Source organism: Pan troglodytes, chromosome X (genome assembly GCF_028858775.2).
Source record: "Pan troglodytes isolate AG18354 chromosome X, NHGRI_mPanTro3-v2.0_pri, whole genome shotgun sequence".
Classification (NCBI taxonomy): Eukaryota; Metazoa; Chordata; class Mammalia; order Primates; family Hominidae; genus Pan; species Pan troglodytes.
In genome coordinates, this window is record NC_072421.2 from 32,957,823 (window position 1) to 32,970,011 (window position 12,189).

At 32.9% G+C, this 12,189-nt stretch overlaps 1 protein-coding gene across 14 annotated transcripts in view; it reads right to left on the bottom strand.

Moving 5' to 3' along the window:
• DMD (dystrophin) overlaps positions 1-12,189 on the bottom strand; it is a 2,616,526-nt gene that overhangs the window by 1,254,939 nt on the left and 1,349,398 nt on the right. For all 14 annotated transcript variants that reach the window (XM_063804906.1, XM_063804905.1, XM_063804907.1 and 11 more), the window contains one exon: positions 6,729-6,899. In XM_063804906.1, the coding sequence (XP_063660976.1) occupies positions 6,729-6,899 (171 nt within the window). The remainder of the gene's footprint in view (positions 1-6,728; positions 6,900-12,189) is intronic.

Below are 12,189 nucleotides of genomic sequence, written 5' to 3' on the forward strand. Positions count from 1 at the left end.
AAAGACCAATTCTACAACGCCACTGGCCTATCAAAAGGATCCTAGAAATGTCAAACCTCTGATACTCATTCAAGAAGAAGACATGGCAAAATTCTATGGTCAAACAGGGTGCTGCTTCTATATTAGCTTTCCTCTAGTTCAGGAGTTTAAATATGTTCTGGGAATGGCCACATAGTAGTTGTTCTAGGCTTTGTGAGCCATGTAGTCTCTGTCACAATTACTCAACTCTGCTGTTTTAGCACAAAAGCAGCCATAAAAAATAAACAAATATAAATTGATACACTTCAATAGTCTTATGTACAGACACTGACATATGCATTTTTAATAATTTTTATGTGTCCTGAAGTATCTAGATCTTCTTTTGATTTTTTCCAACCATTTACATAAAAACAATTTTCAGCCCATGGGCTGTACAAAAGAAGGTGGCTGAATGGATTAGGCCTACCAATTATAGTTTGCCCATCTCTGCTCTCATTTATCTGACTAGTTAATTTACCTTCCTCTTGGTGAGAGAGTCTCTTAGGCATTCTTCTCTATTAGGAAGCTCAAGAAGTTGGCTAGAATTGATATGGCCCCTATTAGGTCAGCTCTTTTCATGGTTCCCATGGTAACATTAATCCTCATATTGAGGATCCTGGACCCACATGACTTTGAAATCCTTAGGAGTGAATGACTATTACAAATGTAATCATGGTCACCCTATGAAAGCAATCAACATCCGTTATTTTCTGACTTTTTAACAAAAGCCATTCAGACTGGTGTGAGATGGTATCTTATTTAGGGTTTAATTGGCATCTCTCTGATGATTAGTGATATTGAAGATTTTTTAATATGCTCATTGGCCGCTTGTATGTCTTCTTTTGAGGAGTGTCTGTTCACGTTCTTTGTCCTGTTTTAATCTGGGTTTTTTTCATTTCTTGTTGACAAGTTTAAGTTCCTTATAGATTCTGGATATTATTCTTTTGTCAGATGCAAAGTTTGCAAATATTTTCTCTCATTCAGGAGGTTATCTGTTTACTGTGTTGATTGTATGAATTTTAGAATTGTTATACAATATACCCATGTAACAAACTTGCACATGTAACCCCTGAATCTAAAGCAATTTTAAAAAGAAAGTAATCGAGAAACAGAGAAAGGGACATGGAGCTTTTTGCACAGTTTTCTTGTTTACAAAAAGGGAAATAAGATCATTTTCAGAGGACCTTCAGTTCTGATGTTACCTCACCCAGTGACTTACAGATCTGTCCTCTCTAATAACGATTCTCTCTGAATAGAAGTGTTCTTAAGGATAGAACAGCACTGCTGCCACACAAACTGACCATACACAGGCTAACTTTTGGTTCCACTTTGATGAAAATTCTCAGTTCTCGGTTTGCGCTATTCATTCCCTTGACTCTGCTTTCACAAGGAAATCATTGATAAGAATCTGTCAATCATGCTTCAATGTAGATAATAAAGAAAAAAAAAGCCACAGAAACGTCCTCTTTAAAAACTGGAAAGACAATGTTCCTTATTCATCTCGCTGAAATTAATCTGCTAGGTTCCTGTCCTGTTGCTCAATCAGCAGGAGAATCTTTGGCCAATACTTAGGCAAGCCGGATGAACAGTGGCCATGCTCTTTTGAAACCAATAATACTCATGAAGTAGGTGTTCCTTAATTACTAAGCTTTATCTTACAGAACCTGGCTAGAGGAGTTTCCAAAAGGAAAAATCCCAAGCATTTGGTTTTGTATGTTTTCTTATGTTCTTATATGTTATTTTAGACACACAGAAAGTATACCAAATGTAATCATTACTTCTGTATGCATAACTCATCTTAAGGAATGAAATATTACAAGTATCATTTAAGTGTCCTGTTCATATCCCACCCAATTCTTTTGTCTTTCCTCACAGAGATAGCTCTTGTTCTGTATTCAGTTTATATTAATTCCCACACATCTTTCTGCTTTTACTATATATTATATATAACTAAATAATGTATATTTCTACATATTTTATCCTTTGTGTAAATGGTAACACACTACAACATTTAAGGTGTTTCCAATTTTACTATATTTCTCAAGAAGCTTGATTTTTATAACATCTCTTTCATCGTTTTAGGCAACCTTCCCCTTCCTTTTTAAAGGGCACAGCATTAGAAAACAAACGGTGAATTGCCCCCTAAGCCTATGCCAAGTTTATAAAGAACATAACTGATCTTTTGGCCAGTGTAAGAAACTCTTCTGGCCGGGTGTGGTGACTCACACCTGTAATCCCAGCACTTTGGGAGGCCGAGGCAGGTGGATGACCTGAGGTCAGGAGTTCGAGACCAGCCTGACCAACATAGTGAAACCCCAACTCCACTGAAAACACAAAAAATTAGCAGGGTATGGTGGCAGGTGTCTGTAATCCCAGCTACCCGGGAGGCTGGGGCAGGAGAATTGCTTGAATCCAGGAGGTTGCAGTGAGCCGAGATCGGGCCATTGCACTCCAGCCTGGGTGACAAGAGCAAGACTCCATCTCAAAATAAATAAATAAGAATAAACTCTTTCTTTCAGTATCTATTTGGTTTCCCTACAAGTTGGAATAATTCATCTCAATGCTAGTAGTACCTCTCTGAAGGTGCATGGGGCTGACTTAAGTATTGCTCACACAATGATGGTTGTCTCATTTTATTAATTCTGTGTATTTTATGGTAGGCCTAAATGATAGTTCTGATGGGACCTTATTTAGAATTTTGGTGGTACTGGAAAACTGCTTGCACATGGACTATGGCCCTGTAGATAGGTGATGAAATATTATTAAATTAATTAAATAACATAATCTAGTAAGAAATGAAGGAACAGCAAGAATGCCTGGCTGCTTTGGTGGTCACCAACGTAGTTTATATTATAGACAATGCATCATCTGGGGCCTGCCCACAGCCACGGTAAGGAGGTGAAATGAGTATAGAGAATCCAGTTATTTTTTTTTCTCATAAAAACTTAAGTGTTAGATCATTGTGGAAGGGCTTGATTTGATATGACAGGGATTTTTGATAAACAGCATTGGTGACATGAATACAATAAGCCAGACCCGATTGCTTTTGATTTTAATGTTAGATTCATTTTTCTCAGCTTCGTAATGTAAGAAAAACTGAATTGAACTTTAAATATCCTTATACTTTTCTAATTTAGGATAGGAAATTTCCACGATTGTACAACGTGGCTAGTTAAAAACCAAAACCCTAAAACTTTTGTGTCACATGAAGACTTTAGGAAATCTATATTACTATAGATTAGTAAAATCTGTATTGTTTTTAAGGTGACTTCTGATTCTCCAATTGGAGCAATACTTCCAAATTCTTTGCTAATTTTCATCTTGAAAAGTGAATTCTAGTTTTCTCATATAAAAGGAAAAACTAGTACATTTAGACTCAGTATTATCATTAACCACTATATTAATTTTCATCACACTCAGTACTTGATACTTCATGCCCCCTATAAAACATTCTCACTTCACCTTTTAAATGCCATCATCAAGTAAGAGAGTACTCCTGAGCTTGATTTTCAACAGCTTTTACAGCTAAAGTAATAGCCCAACTGTGTTTTCAAATAAATACATTCACTGAGAGATTGACACAAGTTCCTAGAGAAGTCAACATATTTTGAGTTGTCGATGGTGAGTTTTCTTTCTTCAATTATGCTTGGCACGAAAAGGCTCAATAGCCAATTTCTCTGTGACTGGTTCAAACCCAAAACTCTATGTTAGCAAAAATTTTTAGCTATTGAAGCCTTCTAGCACTATGACATACACATGAATATGAAGCCCTGCTTTCCAATTAGATATAGGGCCAAGTATAGAAATGTGTTATCAGTTAGAAACAATCTGGCTTCTTTCCAGAAAAAAGATAGAGAAAATTTTTTTCTGTATTCAGAGAAAATAAATAACCTTCAAATCTCTGATGCCTAATTCTACTTAAAAGCTCAGTTGCAGGAAAGCATATTCACAGAAGGTTACATGATGTGATAATTACGTATTGCATGCCTGTATAAAAATATCTCCTATAATTCATAAATATATACATTTACTATGTATCCATACAAAATTAAAAATTAATAGAGAATCTGAAAATCTGAAAACAATTACTAGACTGCTTTAGACTTCTGCTCCAATATTTTTTCCTCCCATAGAATTGCTTTTCCTGAATGGCCCTTTAGCACTAAATTTTTCTTTTGCATGGAGCCATGGTGGTAGAAAAAAATAAACATTCCTATTGTTTATTATAAGAATATGAATCAGCGTGTTATCACCTTTATGACCCTCCCATTTATTTTCTTCTGGCACTAAGTTCTAGCAAAAAGCTAACATACTACTAGTAAAGCTAAAATTATTTTAATTATTATTTTAATAATTTGGAAACTTTGGGTCTCAAAAATATGTTTACTTCTTGGTTTTGTCTTTTAGGAAGCTTGGTGCCAATTTGTGGCTTTATTGTTCCCTGTCCATTCCACCACCCATGATACATTGTGGATGTATTTCTATGCAAGTATTTTTTATTATTTATCTACTATAATTTTCCTTTTCCTAGTTTTCCAATTTATTTAGGCTTCTCAAGTTGTGCCATATGTATCTCTTCAAGCCACATTAAATAATTTTTCTGGAATTTAATATATATTAAATATAATTAAGATACTTTAAGATAAAACTGATACTATTGAACTATAGTCAATGTACTTGAAATTATGCCTTGTTTGGATAAACTAAAGATCAAATAATCACTTCATGAGTAATTGACATTTTTATGTATTTGAATATTTGAAACTAGATGCTCAAATACTTTCATATGAAAATAAATATAATGTTCTTGGGTCAACAGAACTGGGAGAAATTCAGCAGATATAAATTAAATTGTCTAAAAATTTTTAAAAATAATAAAAAAGAAATTGACTCTAGATATTCAAATTTTCTGCAGTCACATTCCAAATACTTGGAATGATCAGCAACTACATTTAATGTACTGCATTTAAACGAATTTAATTTAGTTTTTTAAAAATTTGACATTTATCTTTTGAAACAGCAGAGGAAACTTATAGCTTGAATTAAGCTCTCCACCTACCAAGAAACCATGAGAAATGAGAATGTACTCAATAGTCATGGGGTTTCATATATGAGAGTTTGAATTTTATGTTAAAATATTAGAATGATTATCATAAATGTGACTGGCTTAGATCTGCAGGGCATATATTCTTCTATGACTGTTGTTTTTAAAGAAATAATGAGAACCTTCCAAATAAATTGGTAAAAAAAAAAGTTCTGTAATTCAGATGCAAATGAATATACTTTATTTGACAACTAAGAGATTTTAGAGTATGTCATTAACAGCTTAGTGTTTCAAAAGATCTAGATAGAGTGATAAATTATCTTTATTCTATAAAGAAAGAAAATAAATGCCAGTTTTCTAAGCTTTTTTTTTCCTACTAGATCTCACAGTAGCGTTGCTCCTTGACATTATGAAAAATACTTTCCAGGCAGATTCAACAAGCAGACAATTCTCCAGACTATTCAAGCCTTCTATATGAGAAGGATAACCTAGAAACCTCTGCAAAGGTCATTACCTTATAACATGTGAATGATTTCATGGTGAGGCTAATGCAAAAATACCTCAAGTAATATGTTTGAATGATAAGAAAAAATAAGGCCGATGTGAGTTTTAACCTGTATATACTGTATCTTCCTTGCTATAGTAATCTCATGTATGATCCTGAATAATTATAATTCAATATGTTATCTAACATTAAATTTATTCTGAAAGAGAAGAAAAACAATTTAATTCCCTACTATTTATTTGGAAATATTTTCTGTAACAAAATATATTACTACTTGTTCTCTGAATCTACATAAAGACAGTTTTCAGTTTGGGTCTCATTTATACGATTGTAAGTTTTTACATAAGGTATTGAAAATTTCCCAACTTTGAATAATCTGGATAGCCACATTGAATTAAAAATAAAGCATAAACGTCTTATACATCTTGTTAATTTGGTAACTTTAAAACATCAAGTGGGTGTAAATGGACTAACACAGTGGCAAATTTTGAGGTAAAACATGTTATCAATATCAGCTATTTTCTTTATATCAACACACTTTCAGGTAATCTGGTAATGAATAAACTGTAAAAAAAAAAAAAAATACTAAGCTATGAGTCTCTTGACTAAGTTCTAAGCAGCATGAAATGATTGGCCATCAGAGAAAGGGCAAGAATTTAACGGCTAACGATTACAGGAGTCACTGTGTCATTTGGTGATGGAAATGATAGCCCCTGCATAGACACCTTGAGATTCATTCTGAAATGCGACTTTGGCAATATGCTAATCTTGCAAGTCCTGTCCAGCCCAACTGTCTTCAATCTCTGTGTCCTTGCCCTCTTCATGGCTGTGGGATTCATCTGGGCAGTATGGTCTTAGGCAAGCCAGCAGATTATAGGATCTCCTCTCTGGACCAATTTTCAGACTAATGACCTATGTATTTCTTAAGGTCTTATTCATAATTTACTGAACTCTAAGGAAGCTTTTGGAGAGACTCCTGCTAAAGCTTACCATTGGTTTTATCATGGTCCTGAAAAGCACAGATTAATTTTAAAGAAAGGGAACATGAAACAATATTAATATTTATAATGCTATTATTGCTACATGTTAATAATTCCTTACGAAATCATATTATGTGTTTTCACGTATGTTCAAAATAACCTTCAGTGATATAGGTTTTACCTTTCCCCAGGCAACTTCAGAATCCAAATTACTAGGCATTCCTTCAACTGCTGATCTCTTTGTCAATTCCATATCTGTAGCTGCCAGCCATTCTGTCAAGACATTCATTTCCTTTCGCATCTTACGGGACAATTTCAAGCATTTCTCCAACTGTTGCTTTCTTTCTGTAACCTGAAAAGAATTATAATGAAATGTAATTTAGTTTACTGTTTAATTCAACTTTAGTTATAACCACTTATTTGGAACTTTTATATTTCTGTTATTTAAAATAGCTATTTTCTTACACGTTTTAAAATAATATTTTATAAAAATCATATAATCTGAATATTAAGAGTGAATAAAAAATGTCTAGGGCAGATGACATCGTTTGTCCAAAAGATAGGGTCTTGTATGTCGTCATGGTAGAAAAGAAACCTATATGAATTTTTCTCTAAGATAAGATAATTTATGGCCAAAGTTTATGATAAATACGATGATATAAGTCAAACTGAAGATAAAACTCATTTCTCACTGAAAACTTACTGTCATTTGTCAATAATATGGCAAGAAGTTTTACAATCCTCTATATACAAATGAGACTAGCTCATGCTGGTAAGGAATCAAAATGAAGATAGAAGATTAATTCTCTCAAAAGGTAAATGTATTTGTGTAATACCTAGAATTCTCAACTGTATCCTCATTACATCTTTAAAGTGTCTCACATCTGCTCAAAAACAATACAGTGAGAATAGGTCACTTCCTCCCTAAACATAATTTTGACATCCAATAGGGACAAAAAGATGAATGTGAAGACAATATTCATTCCCATTAATAGAAAAACTAATTACTTGATCCTGTGCTCCTGTTCTCAGTGTTTGATACCAACACCCTCAAAAGCAAATTATCCATATTCTCACATGAGAAATGAACAAATCTGTATTTCTCCACCACCTTCTCAGATGTGCCTATATTTTGTTAAGATTTTCAGTTGGTTGGTTTAATAAAAAGCCCAGCATCTCTTTCTACTAAAGGCAGTCAAATCATCAACAAAAGCCAGATAAATTACAATTTCTTAAAGGCAAATCTTCTTGCCTCACACATCTTTAGATTACTCCTCTCTACTCCTGAAAGTTCCTTGAACAAAGAAAGGTCTCACTAAATATGCTTTATGTATTGAATAAAGGAATGAATGAAGACTTGCAAATCGTTAATTACAAGTTAGAAAATATAACCGGTAGAATTTCCATAAAGAGTTTATACTCTTACAAGTTGCTCCTGGTTTTCTTTTCTTTGGTATGTGTTTTCCCCTTTTTAAAAAAAAAAAAAAAAAAACCCCTTGTCTGTCATGAAGCCTGGGAATCTGAACAATAGATATAAATATTTGGCTCTGCAGAAACAGCATGATGGAATGTAAGTATGTTAGGCTCTGCGATACCTAGTGGACTCTAGACTTGAGTATGATTTTTGGCAGAACACCTCATTTTTCTCAACACATCTATCAAATGGGATTACTATACTTATTAATAGAACACAGGAATATTGTGAGGGTAAAGCCAGACAACAGTTTGAGAGAGCATGACATATTGTACCACCTCAATCCCTTCCTTTATTCTCATTATTTACCTTTAGGGATGGTTCAATAAAAAACTGTGCCTGAATGTACAGAGCAAAAGCTTTATTTACATTTATTTTACTACCTTACAGGTAAATAAAACATGGACAAGATTTGGCTTTTGTTGCTAAGAAATCTGAAAGGTAGACTCCAGATTAATTTCAATTGTAATGGAATTGGTTAAAACAATACCACCACCACAAGTGCGTATTTGTGCATTATGCCCTAAGCCTAATAGGCACCACTGACGGATACATATATTTATGTCATATATATGTGTGTGTGTCTATGTGTATGCGTGTGTACAACCAAAATAAGAATCTAGCTATAAGCAAGAAAAACACAAAAGATGAAAATATGTACAAAGCATCTAAAATGCTACAATCCAAATAAATATTCTGGAACCTTGATAACAATTACAATTCCAAATAATAAAATTCATTATTTTCTTTAGGAGAGGTGTGCATACATTTAGAAAACATTTAGTTGCTGAGGCTGTAAACTCATTTTTTAAACAGATTTTCCCTTCTATTTTTTTTTCCTAAGTAAAGCATCTGCCCATTTGACTGCAAGAATTTTGTGTTGTAGGGGTGTGTGGGGGGTGGGGGAAAATATACTTTATGGTGTGTTTCTATGCATATTTTTCCTATGCATTATTGGTAGAAAAATGATTCCAGATTCAATATTTCAAAGAAATTCTATCTTCCCAGAGCTAATGCAGTATTGATTTTTATTTATTTCATTTTGTTTATTTCCAGCTAAATACATTTTTAAAAAACAGGAGACACTGCCATCTTAAGGAAAATTGAGTTTTATACTTTGTGTGTGTATGCGAGGAATGGATACGTTTAACACAATGCCACCTGCAGTAAAATGTTTTAGTAGTCATTTTTTCACGAAGTTAACAATGTATTTAAGGGATGATATTAGTATTGCTATTTATGTAAATTTCCATAAAAATCAGAGCATAGAGAAATAAAAAGGGGTTATAGGTATTATTACATCAATGGTGCTAGCTTTAATATCTCTTAATAAATTAATTATATTTTCTCTCCCCACTCATCACCATGTAAGAATACAGCAAAAAGGTAAGACAAGAAGAAAGCTCTCCTCAGGAATGAAATGGATCAGCACCTTGATCTTGCACTCCCAGACTCCACACTTGCAGAAATCAATTTACCAACTTTATTTTATTTTGTTATGGCAGCCAGAGCTGATTACTCCAAAAAGGTAATGCATACTCAATTGTGGCAGACACAACCATATAAATTCTGAAGATGATTAAAATAGAAGGGTTCCTTCTTACATAAAAAGAATAATGTAATAAAATTTCCTTTGTTGCCTTTGCTTTCATTAGACAAAGCTACTGCTGTTGAAAATATTTTGAGTCAAAATGCAGACAATATTTTTATTCTCAGGCAAAGAATATAGGACTTACAGCATTTTTATAAGATGGTATTTATACATGATCCCTTAGTCACAAATGTTTCTACATCAATATTTACTTCAAAAATAAATGTTTGGCCTATGTTTTTGCTGTATTCTGTGATACTATTAAAGTTAAATATGATTTCTTCATACACTTTTATTTTGCTTTAAGGATATTACTATGTGGCAAATGGTTAGAATAAACACAAGCTCTCAGATATGTATTTTCAGGAATAAATAGGGTTTGACATCATTACGAGAATCATTCATTTCTGAATAATAATCAACTCAGGGCACTATTATTCGTCTAATGTCACTTTTATTGCTTTAAATTCTAATTGATTTATTCTGTTATTTTATGTTAAATTTACTCTTGCAATGATTTTGTAAAAATTCCTATGACAAATAAAAAGCCCACACACAAAAAAACTCTATTTTAAAAAGTAAACTGAGAAACTCCCCTTTACCAAAACGTATATTTTCTTAATTTAAAAAATACTCATCCACACATTATTTTAGTATAAAGTCACACGGGTCAAATTATAAACTGAAAATTTGTAACTTATAACTATAACATACATTCATTTAATTTAAAATTTATAATTACAAAAACAATATGTCCCCAGAACTGAAGCTGTAGTATTAGGATTAATATTAGAGATTATTCAATCTCTAATACATTTGAGACTAGAGATTACTCAGTCCTTCATAATTGATGTTAAATATGAAATAATTGGCATCTATAAAAATTGATAAGCACCGGAATAAGGTATCAAGTGCAGATACAATTTTTCTGTCTGTGGTGATCTTTAAACAATGATAAATTTCTCTAGAGGATATAAAGGTAACTCATTCCAAAGGTATCTCATTCCAAAGGCACCTTGGTAGACCAAATGAGCAGTTGAAATGTATTTTATTTCAAGATTATCATAATGCTTTCCCATCAATTGAGTATCAGTGTTTCTTATTTTGAAACAAAGTAGGAGAATCTTTTGTCATAGGATGGCAACAAACTTGTTTGAAACATAACAAATATTAATTAGAGGGTTTTTAAAATATAAAAACAAGACTATCTATGAAAAATGGTTATTTCCAGATTTCAAGTTAATTATAAAATTTACTTTCTATGGTAAGGAATTGGCAACTAATATCTTGAAGATATAACCTTCAATCTACTTTCAGGCTGAGATGCAAGAAATATGCCTCTCCTTAGCTATTTCTCAAACATGGACATTCACATTTCTGTCTAAGATGAGGTGACAATTTTATCAGTGATGTTGTTCTATTCACTAAAGTTGAGAACCTGAGTTGTAAAAATATAACTTTTTATCCTCCAAGAAATTCAGTTCTTTCAGTCAGAACGAAATTAAAATGTTAGAAGTCCATTTTTGGAAACAGTAAGATATCCGTTTATGGAAAGATATCCCATATTCATGGATTGGAATAAATAATATTGTTAAGATGTCTGTACCACTCAAAGCAATTTACAGACTTAATGCAATCCCTATTAAAATTCTAGTGACATTTTTGGCAGATGTAGAAGAAACAATCCCAAATTTCATTTTGAACAACAAAAGACCCAGAATAGCCAAAGCAATCTTAAGCCAAAAGAACGAAGCTGGAGGTATCATAATTACCTGATTCAAAAATATTATATAATGCTCTAGTAATTAAAAGAGCAGGATGGTAGTATAAAAACAGACATATAGACCAAAGGAACAGAATAGAGAGCCCAAAAATAAATCCACATATTTATGATCAACTGATCAACCAAGGGGCCAAGAATACACAATGAAAAAAGGACATTCTCTTCAATAAATGGTTCTGAGAAATTGGATATCCAAATGCATGAAAATGCAATTGGACACTTATCTCACAGCATATAAAAAACCAATCCAAAATGGACTCAAGACTTAAAACCTGAACCTATAAAATGATTTGAAGAAAACAGGAAAAAGCTCCCTGACATTGTTCTGGGCAAACATTTTTTTTGGATCTGACTCCCAAAGCACAGGCAACAAGAGGAAAACTAGACGACTGTTATCGCATCAACCTAAAAAGCTTCTGCTCAGCAAAACAAACAATCAACAGAGTGAAGAGACTACTTACTATCATAATTTTAAACCATCAAAGCTCTAAATCTATACAGAATATTTGAGTTGAGCGAAGTGAGATGGAGAGATGTAGGCATCTTGAATTAGCAGTGAAGTGGAGCTGGTCATGAGACTCTGATCAGGACAATGATACAAAAATAATTACAGAGCCATAGGTCTTAACTGGCTATCCATGCTATCTTATTAGCCAAGTGTGGTAGATTTTGCAAGTCTTGGCCATATAGGGAAATAATTACTGTGTAATTTTTATACTTAATGTGGTCTCTGTGGAATATGTTAACTACATTAGACCTACATATAAATAGATACAGTTCATAATATTTACCAG